The following is a 21,821-nucleotide window of genomic DNA, read 5'->3' as shown; positions in this document are numbered from 1 at the left end:
TAAGGGATCTTCAGGGCAGTGAAATTATCCTTTATGATACCAAATGTGTGAATACATGTCAGTATACATTTGTCAAAACCCACAAAATATATAACATAAAGAGTAAACCCTAATATAAACTATGGTCTTTGGCTGATAATGATGTGTCAGTGTTGACTCACTGACTGTGACAAATAAATGTACTATACCCAGCAATTGCACTGCTGGGGATTTACCCCAAAGATGTGAAATGGCGGGATACCTGCACCCCAATGTTCACAGCAGCAATGTCCACAATAGCCAAACTGTGGAAGGAGCCTCGGTGTCCATCGAAAGATGAAAAGATAAAGAAGATGTGGTCTATGTATACAATGGAATATTACTCAACCATTAGAAACGACGAGTACCCACCATTTGCTTTGACGTAGATGGAACTGGAGGGTATTATGCTGAGTGAAGTCAGTCAATCGGAGAAGGACAATCATTATATGGTTTCACTCATACAGGGAATACAAGAAATAGTGAAAGGGATTATAGGGGAAAGGAGAGAAAATGAGTGGGAAAAATCAGAGAGGGTGACAAACCATAAGAGACTCTAACTCTGGGAAAAGAACAAGGGGTAGTGGAAGGGGAGGTGAGCAGGGGGATGGGGTGACTGGGGGGACTGGTGCTGAGGGGGGCACTTGATGAGATGAGCACTGGGTGTTATACCATATGTTGGCAAATCGAACTCCAATAAAACAATAAATAAATAAATAAATAAATAAATAAATAAATAAATAAATAAACTATACTGATTCAGGATGTTGATGATGGGAGAGGTTATGTGTGGAGAGGGGGAGGCGAAGTAGGAATTTTCTATACTTTCTGCCCAGTTTTGCTGTGTATTTAAAACTGCTCTAAAAATAAAGTATAGTTATATATACATATAGACAAGCCAAGGACTGGGAGAAATATGTATCTTTAAATATTATGTACTTTATATTATTATTATAGTATATTATTTAATTATAATATGAATCTTTAAATATTATTTAAAAAATCAAATTAATCTACCATATTAATACTCTAAAGAAAAAAAAGTCCATGATCATTACTGATACAAAAAATTTTTGACAAAATTCAACATCCACTCATGATAAAAAACTGTCAGCAAACTGGGAATAGAGGGGAATATCTTTAACCTGATAAGAGGAGTCTATGAAACACCTAGAGCTAACATCATACTAAATGGTGAAAAACTAAACAGTTTCTCTTAAGAAGAATGAGGCAAGGATGTCCACTCTCACTATGCACTTCAACATTGTGATGGAAGTCCTAGCAAGTGGACTAAGGCAAGGAAGATAAATAAAAGGCATTCGATTGTAAAGAGAGAAAGAAAACTGTCCCAATTTGCAAACAACATAATTGTCTATAAAGAAAACCCAAAAGAATCTACAAAAAACTCATAGAACTAAAATATGAGCCTTGAAAGGTCATGGGATAATGGATCAATAGAAAAACATCAGTTTCTAGCAACTGTCAAATGGAAACTTGAGTGGCTCCAAAAAAATTAAATAATCCAATATAAATCTACCAAACATGTACATGAGTGCTATATGCCTAAAACTGCAAATGCTGATACAGAAATCAAAGAAGACTTAAATAAATGGAGAGGCATTCAGTGTTCATGGATTGGAAAATGCAACATAGTAATGATGTCAATTTTGTCTAAATTGGTCTATAGATTTAATGCAATTTTAATCACTATCCCAGCAGAATTTTTTGTAGATATAGACAAGCTGATTCTAAAATTTATTTTGAAAGTCAAAGGAACTAGATAACTAAAACAATTTTGAAAAAGACCAAAGTTGGAGGACTCATTTTAGCCTATTTTAAGATTTACTAGAAAACTACAGTATCTGAGCCAATGTGGTATTGGCAAAGGTACAGACACATAGATGGAATAGAAAGTCCACAAATAGACTCGCACAAATATGGCCAATTGATTTTTTTTTTCAAAAGTGCAAAAGCAATTAAATGGACAAAGAATAATATTTTCAAAAACTGGTGTTAGAAAAATTGGATATCTACATGCTAAAAATAATAATAATAATAACCCTAACTTAAATCCCATACCTTATATAAAAAATAACTCAAAAATAAAACTATAAAAAATTTAGAATAAAACATATGAGAAAGGGGATCCCTGGGTGGCTCAGCGGTTTAGCGCCTGCCTTTGGCCCAGGGCGCGATCCTGGAGTCCCGGGATCGAGTTCCGTGTGGGGCTCCCGCCATGGAGCCTGCTTCTCCCTCCTCCTGTGTCTCTGCCTCTCTCTCTTTCTCTATGTCTATCATATACAAATAAATAAATCTTTAAAAAAACATATGAGAAAATATTTGTGACCTAAGGTTAGGCAAAGAGTGATTAAACATGGTGCCAAAAGCATGATCCATATAAAAAACAGTGAAATAGACTTCACCAAAATGTAACATTTTTCTCTGTTATCCACTCCTGGTCACAAAAGACAATTAAAAGAATTAAAAGAAAAACTACAGACTGGGAGAAAATGTTTTTCCACATTCCGCAAATCACATATCCCCCAATGTATAAAATAGAATATATAAAAAATTCTCAAAACTCAATTGTAAAAAACAACCCAATTTAAAAATGGGCAAAAGACTTGAACAGACACTTCACTGAAGATACATAGATGACAAACACTTTAAAAGATGCTCTACATCATTACCATTGGGGAAATGCAAATTAAAGCCACAAAAAGATACCACTATCTATCTTTTAATGGCTAAAACAAACAAAAACAAAAACAACTGCCCTATAAAACAACCCAAACAAAAAACAAAAGAAATACTAATACCAAGTGCTGGAGAAGATGCAAAGTTAACTGGAATACATTCTCCATGAGAAAGCAAAATGATACAGCCACTCTTGAAAACAGTTTGGTAGGTTTGGGTTTTTTGTTTTTTTTTTTTTAAGATTTTATTTATTTATTAGAGAGAGAGAGTGAAAGAGAGAGTGAAAGAGAGAGTACAAGCAGGGGGAGCAAGAGAGGAGGGAGAGGCAGGCTTCCCGCTGAGCAGGGAACCCAACTCAGGCAGAAATCCCAGGACCCTGGGACCATGACCTGAACCGAAGGCAGATGCTTAACCGACTGACCCACCCAGGCTCCCAGTTTGGTAATTTTTATAAAGTCAAATACATGTGGGAGGTGGGCGGGGGGTTGGGGTGAGTGGGTGACAGGCACTGACGGGGGCACTTGACAGGATGAGCACTGGGTGATATGCTATATGTTGGCAAATTGAACTCCAATTAAAAAAAAAAAAGTTAAACACATGTATTTACATTTAACCTAGAAATCTCACTTCTGGGTATTTACCCTAGAAATAAATACTTATATTCACTCAAAGATTTGTACAAGAATGTTTATGTCAGGTCTAGTCATAATAGCAAAAAAAGAAAAAGAAAAAAAAAAAGGAACAACCCAAATGTACTTTGGCAGTTGAATAGATAAACGGCGATGGATCATATTTCATAATATGTTGGAATACTACTTAGCAACAAAAAGAAGGAAACCACTGATGAATGCAACAATATAGATGAATCTTAAAAACTAGACTAGGCGAAAAAAGGCAGACACAAAAGAGTACATACTGGATAATTCCATTTATTCACAATTCTAGAAAGAAGCAAACCTAAATTACAATGACAGCAGATCAGTAGTTGCTGGGGGGTTGACTATAAAAGGGCAAGAGGGAGCTTCTTGGAAAGATGGAAATATTCTGTATCTCAATCGTGGTGATGGTTACATGGTTTCATATATTTATCAAAACTCAAAGTTGAAATATTCACATCTTATGACCTAGCCTGCTCACTTTTAGGTATAGAGTGATGTTTATCAAACTGCTGTTAGAGAACCATTATTAGGAACCATTAAAGCAATTTAGCGTGTCTCCTCTATGGGGCAGTTACCCTGAAACTAATTATGGTTAATCTTCGGGCTCCCTTACTTGCAAAACCTTTCAAGGCCAGGTTACTAGTTCTGTATTCATAATTTTGTATTCTTTTTCTACAGGAGGGCCCCAAATTTTATAAATTTTAGGCAAATTTAGACAAAACCTAGATTGGCTCTGGATGGCCAGATTTTTTTTTTTAATGAAATGGAATAGAAAATAATGAGAATGTTTCTGAAATGTTTGTTTCAATTCATACAATGGGCGATGACTTAAAAATTTGTCTTTTACCAGGGATTGTGTCTAAGGGGAAAAAGAAGAAAGTTGGAAGTTCAGGGCTATGTGGCGACGTATAGATGTATGTATACATTCAATGCAATACATTCAATGCACTTTACTTAGTAAAAGTAAATATTTGGAAAGAACCTAAATGTCCATAGATGTGAGAATAATTCAGTGGTTTATATATATGCTGTGGAATTCTATATAATTAAAATGAAGGGACTAAAGGCACATATATCAGGCTACATGACTCTAATAAACCCACCGTTAAGTATTAAAAAAAAAAACCCACAAGTTAAAGCCCAATATTTAAGTTAAGTTAAAAATCATGTGAGAGGAATCCCTGGGTGGCGCAGCGGTTTGGCACCTGCCTTTGGCCCGGGGCGCGATCCTGGAGACCCGGGATCAAATCCCACATCAGGCTCCCAGTGCATGGAGCCTGCTTCTCCCTCTGCCTGTGTCTCTGCCCTCTCTCTCTCTCTCTCTCTCTGACTATCATAAATTTAAAAAAAAAATTTTTTTTTTTTAAATCATGTGAGAGGGGGTCCCTGGGTGGCTCAGCAGTTTGGCACCTGCCTTTGGCCCAGGGTGCGATCCTGGAGACCCGGGATCAAGTCCCGCATCGGGCTTCCTGCGAGGAGCCTGCTTCTCCCTCTGCCTGTGTCTCTGCCTCTCTCTCTCTCTCTATGTCTATCATGAATAAATAAATAAATCTTCAAAAAAAATAATGTGAGAAACAATAGAATAAGTCTGGTGAATTTTGATGTATTGTTCATAGTTACAGTCATTCTACAGTACAAGTTTTAAAATACTTTAGTACAGAGCTAATAAAAAATTCAGGATGGGACAGTGGTTACTTCTGGGGAGGAAGAAGAGGGGACGGAACGGTATCAGGGTACACACAGGGCTTCGTTTTTATATACAATTTTTATTTTGTTAAAGAATGGATTTGAGGCAAGCAAGTGTTAAAATTTAGTAAGACTACTTAGTAGATGTGTGGGACTTTTGCTGTATTATTCTGAATCTTATGGTTGTGTTATATTCTGTATGCATATCGTTGTAAACATTGGTAATAAGTATTTCATATTTGTGTAGTGTGGGCATTTACACACATCACAGCACTTAATCCTCTTGACGCCCCTTTGGGGTAAGTAGGGCAGACATTATTATTCCTATTCTATGGTTAAGGAACCTAAAACTGTAGAATAGTTTATTAAGAATTGGATTTGGGGAAGCCTGGGTGGCTCAGTGGTTGAGCCTCTGCCCCTGAGAACGTGATCCCCGGGTCCTGGGACCGAGTCCCATATCAGACTCCCCATAGGAAGCCTGCTTCTCCCTCTGCCTATGTCTCTGCCTCTTTTTGTGTCTCTCAGGAATAAATAAAATCCTTTTAAAAATTGGGACTCTCTTGTTTCTTATTTCATCTAGATTTGCATGGAAATATGTTGGAGAATCAAGTGCAGCCATTCCCTCCTACCCGAACCTTGGTAAGGCACTTTACCCAATGCGGGTATGAATTGTATTAATAACAGCTAAAGGGCAGCTGGGTGGTTCAGCGGTTTAGCGCCGCCTTCAGCGCAGGGCGTGATCCCGGAGACTCGGGGTCGAGTCCCACGTCGGGCTCCCTGCGTGGAGCCTGCTTCTCCCTCTGCCTTTGTCCCCGCCTCTCTCTCTCTCTGTCTCAAATAAATAAAATCTTAAAAAAAAAAAAAAAACCCAGCTAAATGTTTGTTTAAAAAGTAGTCATTCTAAAGCCCTCCAGTAATGACTTTGTGACGGGGTGGGAGGGATACATACCGCGAGCGAGTTCTTCAGAGGCACAGGCGGGTGTCACCTCCTGGCCGCAGCCCCCTGGCTCACTCGGTGACCTTGGACAAATGCCTTAACCTTCCACTACTTACTTACAATCCAGGAGGCCGAACGTGTCACATTCATAACTGCTCCCTCGGGCCTCCTGCCAAACACTGCTTTGAAAACTAGGGACCGATGTAAGGCCGATCAGAACGCAACAATGCCAACTTCTCAATGCAAATACTCTGCGAGCCCCCTATTCCTCAAAGACTCTTTCGCTCTCATTTAAATAGTGCTGCGTATTTTAAGGGAGAATGAGTTTATACTTTGCAAAGGTTAATAACTTGTCAGTCACTAACATACGAACGCCTTTTGTTGTTGAAAGGTTAAGCCGACGCCCAGCTAGACGGAATAAAAAGTGAGCGACTTCCCTGGTATTGCCCTTCCCCTCTGTAGTGGCCCCCGGAGATTCTTGGGAGCAAGCAGTTTGTTAACTCAAGTGGGGTCTAGAACCTTATTTCGACACGGATCATGCTTTATGCAAGTCCTGTGGATTCTGAGCACCGCGGCGCCGGAGGCACACGGGGCGGGCTGGGCTGGGGATCGTGCGTGCGGCCCAGCGCCGGCCTCGGCCCGGCCCGGCTGCGGGTGCGCCTGGGGACCGCGGCTCCCGCGGCTCCCCGCCCCGAAGCCGAGCCCGTCGCCGCCCAGGCGCCCGCGGAGGCCACGGGTCCCTTTAAGGCGCCCCGCGAGCCGGCCCGGAGCCCGGGGGCGGGAGGAGGGTGCGCGGGCGCTCGCCACGTGACTCGGCGGCCAAGTGCGCTCGCCAGTTTGACAGAAGTTTGAATCGGCCCCGGCGGCTCCGTGCAGCCGGAGCGGCAGCGCGCGGTCCCCGCGTCGGCCGCCCCGCCGCCCCCGCCGCCCCCGCCGCCCGCCGAGCCCCGCCGCCCCCGCCGCCCGCCGAGCCCCGCCGCCCCCGCCGCCCGCCGAGCCCCGCGGGTCCCCGCTCGCCCCGCCGCCCCCGCCGCCCCCGCCGCCCCCGCCGCGCCGGCATGTCTGCGACCGAGGGCTCGAGTCGCGCGGCGGACAAGTCGCCGCGCCAGCAGGTACTCCCCGCCCCGGGCTGTCGCCCCCTCCCCGGGGAGTCGGCGGGACCCTCCCTGAGCGCCGCCCGTCTCCGCAGGTGGACCGCCTGCTGGTGGGGCTGCGCTGGCAGCGGCTGGAGGAGCCGCTGGGCTTCATCAAAGTTCTCCAGTGGGTGAGTCGGCTCCGGCCGCGGGCTATTTCGGGAGCTTGGGCCGTGACGCCGGCCCGAAGCAATGTGGCCGGAGCGGGGGGCGGCGACAGGTGGGCGGGGGAGGGGCGGGCCGGGGCTGCTCCTCCAGCGCCGGGGGCAGGGGGGTGCGAGCGGGGCCCGCGGAGCCCGGGATTCGGTCCTTCTATGTGCAAGGAGCCCTTGCCCAGGGCGCTCACATTTCACCCGGGCGACAGGACCCGGGTGTAACCTTTCCAGAACTCTGATCCTGCACATACCACTCCTCGGTGGCGGAGGGGGGAGGAGGACAAGGAGGACGAGGAAAGCCACGGAGGGCAGAGGAGGGAAGGAGGCGGGCGATGGAAACCATCCTGCCCCCAAACCCACTAGGACCTGGCTGATCTTGAAAATGGGCTGGGGGGACAGGGTCCTGGCTGGGGGTTGTCCTGTCCAGGTCACCAGAATAATCTGGATTCAAGCGACTGAGTGAAAGGGGGAATGAATGAATGAATGGATGAATGAATGAAGTCTATGGGTCTAGGATTAAATAAAAAATATGAAGACAATAAAAATCACACTGTGGCCGAATGTGCTTGTAAAATAAGGTAAAACATTGAGTTGGGAAGCTGGAGCTCTGGGTTTCAGACCTGGACCTACCTGCCTTTTCCAGCTATGTGACCTTGGGCAAGTCACTTCCCTGGACCTCAGTTTCTCACGTTAGTTAACTGTTGGTCACACCATCCCTAGGGTCCCCTTCTGTTCTAAACGGGTTGGTATGCTAGATATTGCCCTCCATTAGACTCACCCTGTGACCTTGAAGAAATCACTTGCCTGTGGCCTCAGTTTCCCTCTGTAATGGTCCAGGGGAAATACCATCTCCTTGCCTGACTGGTACTTTGAGATATAGGTATGTTCTCTGTCCTTACCAGTGCCCAAGGCATCCTGAGTGTAAGTCAGGAATGTGGACAGGTCAGTCTTTCAAATCATGACAACTTGTTGGAAGCATTTAGTGCACTATAACAGAAGAGATTTAAGTTAGACAATCCACACACCATTTGTGCTTTCACTTAATTAATTTATGTGCTTTCAGCACAGAATTCAGCTAGGCAATAAGTTACCGTTAATACGGAAGAGGATGGAGTTCTAAAGGGCTTTTAACTCACTGGAGATAGGAGTTAGCACTGTGTCACCGATTCCTGAATCATTGTTTGGATGGGAATCATCAGATCTGGAATTCAGTGGCAATAGTGCATGTGGGGTTATCTCCAGATATAGAGACCTTGACTGGGGCTACAGGCCAGGCAAGGCGCTCCCAAGTGCAAACTCTGGGACCTAGTGGGGACTTTCCATTCTCCCTACTGCCTCAAGAGCAGTTGGATGGACTGCTGACTGAGCTTTTTTATACTCCCACCCCCACTTCCCTTCAGGACTAGAGTGGTGGCCATATAAGAATGATATTAAGGTCTCAGTACCAGTGGTGGCCATATAAGAATGATGTTAAGGCTCCATGTGACTGCCATCCAGAACAAGGGAGCCATTATGAGGAGCAGAACCTGATATATAAGAGTACAATTTTATCATTAAACTAGACAAATGGATCTAAGGGGAATTTGACAAAGACTGTCAAGGGGTGAGGGAAACAATGCGGATCATTATTAGACCATGGAATCCTCGTTGGTGGGGGGGGGGATTCCGAAAAGCTTCCCTCTTCAGTCCTTCTATCCTTTTCTCAATGCCCCCCCACCCCAATACCCACATTTCTGTAAAGGCTGCGCAAAGCAATGCCTAGGAAAATGATCCAGTCTCCTTCCAGGGCCAGCACTGATGCCTAGGTCTAGACCCCTTTGACTTTTATGATCCTCACCTTCTCAGAGAGGGGGTGATGCCTTTCTCTCAGTGCTAAATCCGGGGGCCCAGGCTAGACTCTGAACTCAGCCTTCATTCGAAGGACAGCGTCAAAGGGAGACATGATTTGCTTTTGCTGCCGTGCTAGCAGAGCTTGAGTTTCACTTGCCGAGTCTCTCCAGGATGAGCTAATGTGAAAGTACACAGGAACCAGCACCAGAAATGACAGTAAAATATCCTTGGGATTTTCACTCATCTCCTGCTTGGGGGATCCAATGTTCCTGGACTGGAAAAGGAAAAAGAGAAAACACAAATCTTGCATTTATCGTAATGATGCTTGAAAACTTGTGTTTTTATTGTTCTCCAAAAGCAGTTTGCTGATACCCTGGTAAGAAGAAAGCAGTGTTAGTCTTTTATTCATTAGGAGTGTGGCTTAGGGTGTCTTTTTTTTTTTAAGATTTTATTTATTTATTCATGAGAAACACAGAGAGAGGCAGAGACACAGGCAGAGGGAGAAGAAGGCTCCATGCAGGGAGCCCGACGTGGGACTCATTCCCAGTCTCCAGGATCACACCCTGGGCTGAAGGCGGCGCTAAACTGCCAAGCCACACCTCATTTCCAATTCTGATGTCTCACTACGTCTTCACAAAGCTAGCGGAATGACATGGGTATAGACCAATTATTAAAGAATTGGTTTCTTAAAAAAAGAAAAAGGCAGATTGTGAGGTCAATGGGCTTTGGTTTATATTAAGTCTCCTCTGCTTTCTAGTCATGGAATCTAGGGTACCTGGGGTAAGTAAAATCTTTGTGGGCTGTGGTTTCTTATCTGTAAATGAGGGGAGATCTATTATAGGAGGTGACTTCTATAAAGCATCCAAGCATTCAATCCAAGAAATCCAGGAGATATTCAGTGAGTGTTGACTCCCCTTCCTTTTGTTTCTAGACCTCCCCTTTTCCCTAAATTTCCTCTTAATACAGACTGTCAGCTAGATTTGTCCTTTGATTAGATTACTCAAATGTCACCACCAGATCCTCACTTTGAGGGTAAGGCATCAAGGAATCTCCTGGATTACTCAGTCACTGTTTCCATAGTAAGTCATACTATCATTAACTGGGTGTGCCCCTAATCAATAATTCACCTTTGAGGTGCCAAAGCCACTTACTTGGCTCCAGGATCTCTATAATGAAAATAAGCTATTTCAGTTGGTATAGAGGAATGCGAAAGAATACCACCAGAGTCCATAAAACTACTGAGATGACTGTAGGGGTAAGAGTAGGGTGAGAACTCTTCTCCCTTGTGCCCTGCACTAACTGGGGTTCTCAAAGGATCATCACCATCCAGCAAGTCAGCACCAAACTGTCAAGGTGATTCTGGCCACCTGTCACCTGTATCAGAGATACAGAGACGAGCAGGAGTGCAGTGTATGACCATCACTGTCCCCAGCAATACAGTTCCAAGAGGAAGAAGGCTGGTTGGCATTAGAGACTTAGAGATTCCCTCCCCACCTCTCCCCTCTCAGGGACTCCTTGGCTACTGCTCTTTTTGAGCAGTTTGCTGAACTCAGGCCCTTGTGTTCAGTGATATGGATGGTTTCAGTTCTTTCCTGCTCCTCTCTGTGCCTCAGTCACCTGGCACATTCTGGTTCCAAAAGGTGGAGGAGGCTGGGTCAGGGTGTCTTTCTCTGCCACCTGCATCCCAGGTGCAGAGCTCCTCCCTGCCTCCTTATAATCTTCACTGAACATAGGAAAGATTCTCTCTCTCTCTCTCTCTCCCCCCCCTCTCTCCCTCTCCCTCTCTCACTCTTTCTGTCTCTGTTGCTCGCTCTCGCTCTCTTTTGGCCTTAATAACTTTGTGATGCAGAATTTTAGTTTGTTTATTTGAACATTATACTTTTTTTCTCCTTGACATAAACTGTCAAGAGAAGGTACTGGGTCTTATTCATTCATCTTTGTGTCACCAGCACTTGGCACATAGCAGATGGTTCATAACTGTTTGTTGATGAATGAATGAAGTAGAAAGCACTGGACAGGGAATGAGGAGATGTGAATTCTAAGGCTAGCTCTCACAATCACTAAATGTGACCTTGGGAGAGTTACTTGATCTTTTGGGACTTTAGTTTCCACCTCTGTGAAGTGAGACCACTGGGCTTAACGATCTCTGAGATCTTTTTTTGCTCTGATGTCCTGTGAACCTATGAGGTTCCCCTCAGATTTTTCCCTTTGTCCACTTACACAGCAAACTTTATATTATCTGGCATCACATGACTGCCTGATATTCAGATTTAATTATGTATTCTGATTGATAAAGAATTATGTAAGGTGTTTCTGGATTCCTGACTTTCAAAGAATCAAAATAGAAGAGGAAACAGTTAGTACTCCAGCTATTTGTGGTATATTTCACTCTTTGAGGAATCATAGAGCAGGGTTCAGGATTTTCAGAACTTCTAGGTTACCATCTAGACATTAGTAGAACTTTGGACAATGATGATAAAGTTCTATAACCTGTGTTGTCCAATATGGTACCTGCTAGTCACATGTAGCTATTGAAATGTGGCTATTGTGACTCAACAGCTGAATTTTTTATTTTATTTAATTTTAATGAACTTGATTGTAAATAGCTGCACTTGGCTAGTGGCTACGATGGTGGATAGTCCAGCTCTAAATTACGAGTTCCATGAAGACAGAGATTTTTCTCTTTTGTTCACTACTAAATGATAGTGCTTAAAACAGTGCCTAGTACACAGTAGATGCTCAGTGTCATCCTTCTGTAGATGTGCCTGTCAAGGAAGTGCTGGTGAGGAGAAAGCTCCACAATTGAACACTCATTGCCCCAAGTTAGAAATACCTATTTTCTTAGGGGACCTCTATAGCGCTAACTGCCAATGGATAAAAATATATCCAACTGTGCTGCCCTTCCTAGAATGTGACACTCTAATTGTGTGTCCAGTTCTCAGCGCCAGAGGCTAAGAGGAATAAAGAAACTTGTAAGAAGTTGACATAAATTCCAGAATTCCTATGACAAAAGAGCTAGAGGAGCACCATTGTTATGCCAGTGAGGAGGCTTGGAGTATATAAAGGGTAATGATGCAGAAGCTTTGGGCAACTTCTCTTCAGCTGTGTCACCATGAGCAAACAGGTCTCTATCTCAGCCTCTGTAAATGAAGCCAGATGAGGTTATTCAGGCATTGGAAAGAGCTATACTCTCTCCTTTTCTGAATGTTTTTAAAAATGAAGACAATTCTCATTTGTCTGAACTAAACCTCATGGAGACAAAGAGGTGCTCATTATGACCTTTAGAGAGGGGTGAGCAGCTCCAGCGTGGACAAGAGCTGCCAGGCCAGGCGATGCAAGGCAGGGCAGTGGCACCAGACACCACCCAGGGGCAGAGCACAGCTGCTGGCAAGCCCAGCCAAGAGCACTCTGATAGCATTACTCTCTTCCAATGAGAGAAAGGCCTCTGGATTGCCTGCTCCAAAGCCCTCATTTTACAGACAAGAAAACTGAGACTCAAAGTGGAGTGACTTACTTGAGCTCATCCAGCTAATGAGTGACTGGACCTGGACTAGAACCCACATTTCCAAACTCCTAACCCAGGTCTCTTTTCCCTCTGTAACACTGTCAAGCGTTAGCAAAATCCTCTGCACACAACTCTACTCTAAACTCTGGGTGCAAGGCTGGGATGTAGATGAGCTGTCTTCTAGGTGCTTAATGTCCAAGACACCAAGACATGGAAAAACATACAGAAAACGGTCATTAACAGAATAAGCTCTGTGCTTATTAAGAATGATTACATCATGTGCAAGCCTGGACGAGGTAAGTGCACAGGAAATGGGGCCTGAGCAGATAATGTGGGAGGATCAGAGATTCCAGCTTCTCACCTCCTTTTCTAACCAGTGTGTTTCCCCAGAAAGAAATCTGAAAACCATAGGTTGGGGAAATTTCATCTCACTCAAGACAGGAGGTTTAGTCAGATGTGATGAAAGGTGGAGAGGAAAACAATTCAAGTGATCTGAAATGCCTCGGGTTCTTAACACTGAGTGATGGCAGCACCCGCAGATTACAAAGGGCAACACCACTGGAGAAAGAGTGGAGGCCGATAAAGCAAGTGGAAGGTACTTTTCTCTGGGCTTGAGCCAGGACTGTCAGCATAGACGCAGCCAGCCCTGCTGCTGCGAGAAAAGTATGTTTGGGGGAAGAGGGGTTGGGCTGCCAGACCATGGGATGGCAGCTCCCCGCCTGGGCCCTCTTGAAGGCTTGGCGGCAGGTGTCCCTTCTAGCTATACCTCCAGTGAGGAAAGAAGCCACTGGAAGGTAGCAACAAGGTAATAACAAGATTCAATGACAGCTTCAAAGGAGAAATGTTAGGAATTCCAACACACGCCTGATCTCAGCTGGCACAGAGGAACCTATTTCTAGGGTGGCTCTCCCTTGGGGAGAAAGTTCAAGTCCAGCTTTATGCTAGATATTTCCAAAAGTGTAACTTGCTTTGTGTTGGTCATCCTCTTAAGGAGACTACCTGTGCTCCACTGTCACATCCACCGGGGAGATGTGGAAAGTATCCATTTCCTCTCTCTACATCTCCCTTCCAAGTCAACCTCATTCATTTGGCTATTTGGTCCAGCACTTAGGTGCAGTGAACACGGCATCTGGAGCCTGGAAGGCCAATGGAAGCCACGAGTCCCTGCCCAGGAGGGACTTGATTAAAGGGAATCCTCCCCCACCCCCATAACTGCACCTGCGGAGAGTCAGAAGGTGGTTTTGATGGGATATACCTTGGCTGGTTGAGGGCTTCCGACTCTCAAAGTGGCTTCCCTCTCCCTCAGCTCTTTGCTATTTTTGCCTTCGGGTCCTGCGGCTCCTACAGCGGGGAGACAGGAGCAACAGTTCGCTGCAACAACGAAGCCAAAGATGTGAGCTCCATCATTGTTTTGTTCGGCTATCCCTTCAGGTGAGCAGGAACTGATTCCAACCCCACACAGCCTCTCTCGCTGGTTTGGCAGGACCTGCTTGGTCTCTTCCTCCTCCAGAAACCTAAAGACTTTTTTGCTGAGTGCCACTCCAGGTTCAGATAGAACTACAAGACTTGGGTCCTCCCTGCCCGTTAACAATCTCAGACACACACACACACACAGAATTTCAGACACACTAGCCATACGGAAACATCAAGGAAACTCAAATAGATCATTGTTATAATAATGTTCCAGTCCATAGATGACCAATAGCAGGTAACATAGTTCCTACAGGAAAAACCCTTGCAGTTTGGGATGGAGGTTTCCAGGAGTCGGGGCTAGTTGTTCAGGTCTTTCTTGACCTCCAGCAACCTTCTTCCTGCCTTGAAGGTTAGGGAGCTTGAGCCTAGGGAGGGGAATCCCAACTGTTCAGAGGAGAATCGGGGACAGGGCTCATTTTCTCAGAAAGTTTTATACCAACAGCTAAGTTAGGTTAACTATCTTTTGTTTATAACAGAGTGATTTTTTTTCTTTGTCCTGATTTTGTACCATATAGTCTCATGGGGTGGGGGTGGGGGGGCGTTCACTAAATAAAGCCTGAGAATGGGCAAGTCCAACCTTAACCTGGCCACCGTGGGCCTGTGCTTTCCCAGGGGCAAAATGAAGCTGATCTCCCTGGTGGTTTAACAGTCACCATATCTGGGCAAGGTGGATGACTGTTGGGTAGTGGCTGAATGGGAGGTAGAGTTGGACCAGAATTCCAGGATGTTCCTGTCTTTTTTCTTTAAGATTTTTTAATTTATTCATAAGAGACACAGAGAGAGGCAGAGACACAGGCAGAGGGAGAAGCAGGCTCTCTGTGGGGAGCCCGATGCGGTACTCCATCCCAGGACCCCGGGGTCACGCCCTGAGCTGAAGGCAGACGCTCAACCACTGAGCCACCCAGGCATCCCTGGGAATGTTCCTGTCTTGACTACAAGGTTGCCTCCAGGAACGACCCTCCCCCCACACCCCGTTCCTTGGCTCTGTAAGAGTCCCGGGGTGGGAAGTAGCACAGGACTACTCCCAGAGCAGGGACAGTCCCCTGCCTCCACTGGGAGAGGACTGCCCGGAGCTCAGGATGGCATCCCCTGCCACCTGCAGGTTGAACCGGGTCCAGTATGAGATGCCCCTCTGCGATGATGACTCCACCTCCAAGACCATGCACCTGATGGGGGATTTCTCTGCTCCTGCTGAGTTCTTTGTGACCCTGGGAATCTTTTCCTTCTTCTACACCATGGCTGCGCTGGTCCTGTACCTGCGCTTTCACAACCTCTACACAGAGAACAGGCGCTTCCCACTGGTGGTGAGTGGGCACAGGCCAGAAGGGATGGGCAGGGAAACTAAGGAGATATGCGTTCTGGGACTGAGGCCACATGGAGGGGAGAGGACATCCATACGTGGAACCTCCTGAGTCTCCCACCAGCTCTTTGCCCTTCATACCCTTTGGGTTCTGTGGCTCCCACGGCTCCGAGGACGCTGCCTCTCCCAACCTCCCATCATTTGCTGTGCTCACAGAAAGCATAATAGCATCAAGAAGTAGGCTCTGGAGTCACACTGCCTGGGTTCAAATTCCAGGACAGTCTTTACTAACTGTGTGCTCTTGGACAAGTCACTTCTCCTCTCCAGACCTCAGTTTCCTCAATATAAAATGGGGATAAGATAATACCTATCTCATTAATGTTGTTCCCCCTCTACCACCTTCCTATCCCAGGTATGCAAGGTGGAAGGGGTGCCTTAGAGAACCCCATTTGTCTTCTGCAGTCTGCTTTCACACTGCCTTCAGTTGTAGCTGAGCAATGGTGATCAGAGGAAAGGCTTGAAGGCGAGGGTGGGGAATTTAGGCCAACTAGGTTTGGGGGTGACAGTGACTAGCAGCTGTTTTGATAGACTGTTGTCTGACTTTGTTCTGAGGGCCTGGGCAGGGGTAGCCCTGGGTGGCAGGGTTCCTTTGGTGGCAGTGAAGAGATTCCTTAAGATGGTCTGGGCTCTTTGAGGCTCCAGGTGTTGGGTAGGATAGCAAGGGGTAGCTGTCCCGGACCCCAAGATCCCAGTGCATTATGACCTTATGACCAGAGGAAAAATGTAGACGAGAGGGGGGGGCCTTTCTGAGTGTGTTTCCTGTCCCTCTGCTCCTCCTAGGACTTCTGTGTGACTGTCTCCTTCACCTTCTTCTGGCTGGTAGCTGCAGCTGCCTGGGGCAAGGGCTTGACAGACATCAAGGGGGCCACCCGGCCATCCAGCCTGACTGCAGCCATGTCTGTGTGCCACGGGGAGGAAGCAGTGTGCAGTGCCGGCGCCACGCCCTCCATGGGCCTGGCCAACATCTCTGTGGTGAGACCTGTGGCCGCTGAAGGGGCCTCGGGGAGGCAGTGCTATCTCAGGTACCCGGGCCTCGCCCGGTGGCAGGTTCTGAGGGGAACAGACAGGCCATCTCTCCACTGGTATTCCCTGCAACTGGAGCTGGTGACCCCTGCACCTAAGAGTGGCTGCTGGTCCCTGGTTGACCCTGAGAAGACATTTTGGTTTGGGGGGTGGGGAACCTAAGAGCCACGTAGCCTCCTGTTCTTTCCTCTTGTACTGTCTTCCCATTTCCGTTCTCCCCATGTCCAGGCATGCTCTCTGCGACTGTCTCCCACTCCTCCTGCCTCTTTACAATGTGTGTGTGTGTGTGTGTGTGTGTGTGTGTGTCTATGTGCACGTGCAAGCATGTGAAGGGGAGCACAGAGTGTGGCTGGGCTCAAGACTGGGAGCAGACCCGGAGTGAGAAGGGGTTCATTGTCACTCGGGCCTCCAGACTGGAAAGAGGCTCTGGGCAGAGGTGGGTCCAGCTGGTACGCACATGTTTGGCCACCCCAGTTGTTAAGATTGTGGAAAATTTTCCGTATCAGTTGGTAAATAGCTGAGCCCTCGAGCTTTTCAAATGTGCCCTCACCTTAGCCCTGCCCTGAAAATGACCTGGAACTCCCCAAGGTCCAGCAACTGAAGAGTTTCATTGCTGGCACACCAGGGAGCCTTCTAGACCTTGCTAGAACCCTGCTGATAGATTTTAGTCCCCAAGAGCTTATTGTAAAAATTTTCACACACACAGTAAAGTTGAAAGAATTTTACAATGAACACCCACACACTCGTCGCCCAAACTGTACCATTAACATTTTACTAGACTCGCTTTATCACATACCTATCTGCCTCTCTTCATCCATCAAACCATCTTATTTTTAATGCATTTCGAAGTTAATTGCAGATATCAGCACACTCCCACCCGAATACATCCTGCTGATAGGCTTTTAAGTATTTTTGAATAAATATTTGAATATGGCCCTGCCTGGGTCCCTGGCCCTAGGAAAGGAGCACCTTGGACAGCTCTGGTCCCACCCACCCTTGGAAAAGGCCCTCAAAACAGTGCTGTGGATAGCGCCACTAGAGCCCTTGCTCCGTGCTCTGCTTTGCATGATGCTTCACTCCAGGGGCCAGATTCTCCTAGTGATCAAGCTACAGCTCAGGTGCATGCTGTGGACAGTTACAGACTTTTACCAGAGAACCCCTAGTGGGCACTGGCATTGAACCCGGCCTCTACATCCCGTCCCCTGAAGTCCAGTCTCCCTAGCCCTCTATGCTCTTCCCCCACCCACCACACGAACAATGTGTTCCCACAATGCTCTCCTTACCATTCTCACAAACTTCCCTGATGTCTTTGCAGCTCTTCGGCTTTATCAACTTCTTCCTGTGGGCCGGGAACTGTTGGTTTGTGTTCAAGGAGACCCCATGGCATGGGCAGGGCCAGGGCCAGGACCAGGGCCAGGGCCCTAGCCAGGAGAGCGCAGCTGAGCAGGGAGCGGTGGAGAAGCAGTAAGCAGCCCCCCATCTGGCTACTCCTGAACAGGACAGCACCTCTTCAACAACCTCCAGCTTCCAAGACCTCCCTCTTCCTTCTCCAACTCCCCTTCCCCCATCATTCTGGGCTTTGAGCTTTGAGATGTCATCGTGGATGGATGGGCATCAGCTGTCAGAAACCCCGGGCAGCCCACCCAGTGGCTTCCTATCCCTCCTTTTACTGAAGCCTCTGGTGGTAGGAGCTCAGTGCTCCTTGTCCACTGCCTGGACCTCAGCATCTTACTTGGGATCTTACTTGTACCTTTACAGCCTCTGAGAACAAGCCTCTACTGCAGGAGAGTTTGGGGCAGGAGACCAGAGCCCTGAGACCAGTTCCTAGCAGCCACTTCTATCAACCTGTCGGCTTCAATAAAAGTCAGGGGGGGAGGGGATTGGCCGGCAGCCTTCTTCCTGGTCTCTTGCATGAAGAGCCCACCAGTGGTTTGGTGGCCCCTCTTCAATGGCTGTCATCTAAGCCTTGTTTCTGCCCTGATCTCCTGTCAGTTGGAGCTCTCCTACTTTTTCCTCTGGCCCCTGCTCACCCACAGAGCCTATCATGTGGGAACCCAGGAGGCCAACTAGCCTAGAAAATAGCTCTGTAGAGGGTCCTGATGAGGCCTGGACTCACTGGGGAGCAGATATATTGCAACTGGCTTGCAACTTCAAGAAACTGAAGCCAGGAAACTGTCTGGGGAAGCAGTTTCTTCTATTCCCTCAATCCTCCCACCCCTCCAGGCTCTGGCACTTTCTACCAACACTAGAAGCTCCTGACCTTCCTCCCTGTCCTCCTTCTTGGGCTTAGTCTCCCATATCGGACACAAGATGAGGGGTCTAGGAGCATCTCCATCTCAGCCCTCCCTTCCTCCAGCCGCTCCGTCCATCTCCCTTCCCCAGCCTCTTGGGTCTGAGGCATTCAAGATCCTTTTCCATGTCTGTCCAGGCCTTCCTTTCATTCCTGTGGGTCCAGAGAGGGCTTTGGAAGGGCCCAAAGGACCATCACGAGGCTAAGTTGCCCCAGAGCCCCAGGACATGGATGGATGGGCCCATTTCTTTCTCATTTCCCCAAACCCACAACTCCTTCTTTGGCCTCTCTTTCATACTTCTTTGTCTCACCTTCACGAAAGAATATGGCCTCTCGGTTTGCCCTCTGTCCCTCCCAGGCTCTAACCCTCTCCACCCCAACCCCAGTCCAGGGCAGGCCAATGCTATTGGTGCTTCTTCACTTTGGGACCCAGTTCCATATTTGTCTTTGATGTGTCTCCTCTTTCTGACACCTCCTTCAGTCCCTCTCTGGACCCCAGGGCCTAAGAGTCAATGCTGACTGGGAAAAGGCCATCCAGCTCCTCCCCAACTCGAAGCACTTCAGTCTGCCCTGGCCATCGGGCTGCTCAGGGAAGGATGAAGGATGAAGAATCCAGCCATTTCCCAATCCAGTGCCAATTAACCGATTTATCATCCCAAAGGTGAATGTGCCCTGTGCCAATTTCTCCTCAGGACGGAGACAACCCCTCCAACCTTCTCACCTCCCTAAACACCATTCACAGTGCACATTACCAGGGTCCCCAGAGGACAGGGTCTTTGACTTTGGGCCAATCATTTCTTCTTTGGGTCAGTTTCCCCACTGGACTGGGGGAGTGTGAGATTTACGTCCTCAAATGCTCCAGAACCCTTCAGTGAAAGAATTAATTTTTTGTTTTGTTTTTAGATTTTGGGGGAAGGGATTTGAGGAGGGAAGAGAGGGGATGGGGTTGAGAGTGTTTCTAAGTCTGAACCTCTCTGTCCTGAGCTGTCCCCATGGTTACTCAAGAAAGAGGGGGGGAACAGTATTGCCTACAGCTCCAGAGACACAGAGAACAAAGAGGTGACCATTTTTCTAAGCTGGCCCCTGTGAGGGTCTGTGAGCAGCTTCTACTGGAACTTCGTTTGGATTCTGTATATGTATTTATAATTTATTTGAAATGTGATGGATAGTGTTCTGATTTGGGGGCTGAAGTTAGCAACTGGCCCTTGAGCTAGGGGAAGGGGGGTGGGGTGGGTATGCACTCCTGCCAAGGACTCCTAGCCCAGAACTCTTCCTAGAGCAGAGAAGGTTCTTTCTCCTCCTCAAGAGGCCGGCTTGTTCTCATCCAGAAGGGCCTTGATTTAGGCTATGGCCTCATTTTCCGTGACCACCCAAAGAGGAAAGGCTACTTCACCTCATTACCTCCAGATGTCTGGGCTAGGCCAACTGCTGAGGGCAGAGCTGTTCTCATAGGACTCATGTCCCCTCCAGTCAGGGCTGGCACCAATGCATTGCCTGGTGGGGCCTGGAGTAGGGGACTGAGTCTGGTTTCTCCAGATTATAGGAGGCCAACAGGCAGGGCACATGCCCTCTGCCCTACTAAATGCTGACCCTGCCAGGGTGCCCGCCAAGGACCCTTTCTGAATTTGCGTTCCCTCCACTATTATGATCATAGGTCTCCTACTTCTGGGATTGAGGATCGGGGTGGGAGGGAGAATGTTGCATGTTGTTTTCTGGTGCTTGTTATTACACATTTGAATAAACAGTGCTTCAAAGCATTTGCCATAAAGGAGCCAAGACTAGAGCCCTTCCAGGGATTTTTTTTTTCTCTTCCTACCATTGCTTTAGGTTCTTGGACAAATGTCAGCATTTCTACCAAAACACCATTCTCTCCACTCTGCATCCCAAGCAGTAGAGTCTGAGTTTTTCCTCTTTTGGTGGCACCAGTTAGTCCAAGGCAAGTAGACTCATTAGCAAATTTGAGCAAACTCAAAAGGCAAGAGACAGTGGTTCCACAGTGCTATTTCCATTTGCTCTTCTAAACTTCCTGTCAGGAGGTGAGGGCCATATGCCTTGCCCTTTTAACTATAAAGGTTCCTTCTGAACAAACTTGCACCTCTATCCCCCTTGCCCTTCTTACAGGCTACCCTTACATTCCCTAGAAAAAACACACTTGGACACAATGTTACATTCAATTTCAACAAGTTCCTGGACACCCCCCCACCCCAATCTGTGGCTCTCAGGTTAAGAATCTCTGCCCTCAGAGATTATCTTCCTAGTACTTAAACATTCCCTGGGTGAAAGTGAAAAGGAAGTCTGAGTTCTTGAAGTCACAGACCTTGACTTACTTGCCTCCAATTTGGTTTCCTTTAGCTGAAGGAATGAATCTGGGGTGAGCTGTGAGGGTTGAAGAGGGAAAATAGGACTAGTATCTCTTTTCTGATGTGATGGGGGGACAGGCTTTGTCTCTTGGTTGTGGGAGGGTGGGAAGAAATGTTATCAGCTGAAAAAAAGAAAGAGGATGATTAAGGTATTTTCCAGGCCTTAGTAAGGAAAATGACAGATCTGATGAGAAATCTCCCTATGCCTCGGCTCTGATAGCAGCCCTTCCAGCAGAGAAAATATTCATTAGAAAAAGAAGCCAAAGTGATGGATGGAGTCAGGGTCCAGCCAGGGTTTGGGAAGAGGCGGTACAGGGTATCGATCGCAGTTCTCAGGAGGAGAGAAGGATCAGCAGAGATGCTGCAAAGACCAGCAGCCTCGGGGCCGGCTCTTGGCTCGGAGACAGCCTTCTGTCATCCTGACAGGTGATCCTGATCAGCTCATCTAGGTCCTCCCAAACCTAGACAACGCCACCCCCAGCCCTCTAGCCTGCATCAGGGCACCGTGGGTGGCCCACAGAGGAGGCACAACACGGGAGCCGAGGACCCTCCCCCACTCCAACCCTTGTGTCCTTCAGCACACCCAACAGACTCCCTCCCCTTGCCCTTCTGATTCACAGCGCCCACCTCCCTGCACCTACCCTATTCGATCTACGGGGGAGCGAAGTCGCTTCTTGACCGCCAGCCCGGGAAGG

At 47.3% G+C, this 21,821-nt stretch overlaps 1 protein-coding gene across 1 annotated transcript; it reads left to right on the top strand.

Moving 5' to 3' along the window:
* Positions 1 to 6,977: 6,977 nt before the first annotated feature.
* On the top strand, positions 6,978 to 20,534 carry SYPL2 (synaptophysin like 2). The gene is made up of 6 exons (XM_041747186.1): positions 6,978 to 7,109; positions 7,187 to 7,261; positions 13,927 to 14,051; positions 15,196 to 15,397; positions 16,234 to 16,425; positions 17,792 to 20,534. Exons 1-6 carry the CDS (start codon positions 7,056 to 7,058, stop codon positions 17,942 to 17,944), a joined length of 801 nt encoding a protein of 266 aa, XP_041603120.1. The 5' UTR covers positions 6,978 to 7,055; the 3' UTR covers positions 17,945 to 20,534.
* The last annotated feature ends 1,287 nt before the right edge of the window (positions 20,535 to 21,821 follow it).

This window comes from Vulpes lagopus, chromosome 3 (assembly GCF_018345385.1).
Source record: "Vulpes lagopus strain Blue_001 chromosome 3, ASM1834538v1, whole genome shotgun sequence".
Classification (NCBI taxonomy): Eukaryota; Metazoa; Chordata; class Mammalia; order Carnivora; family Canidae; genus Vulpes; species Vulpes lagopus.
Note: the sequence above shows the minus strand (reverse complement) of the source record. Positions and strands in the feature narration are given on the sequence as shown.

Bases quoted from the DNA above. Each gene is read 5' to 3' on its own strand.
- SYPL2 (XM_041747186.1), top strand. From the start codon at position 7,056: ATGTCTGCGACCGAGGGCTCGAGTCGCGCGGCGGACAAGTCGCCGCGC. The intron at 7,110-7,186 runs GTACTCCCCGCC...CCGTCTCCGCAG, and splicing joins ACAAGTCGCCGCGCCAGCAG to GTGGACCGCCTGCTGGTGGG. The intron at 16,426-17,791 runs GTGAGACCTGTG...ATGTCTTTGCAG, and splicing joins GCCTGGCCAACATCTCTGTG to CTCTTCGGCTTTATCAACTT.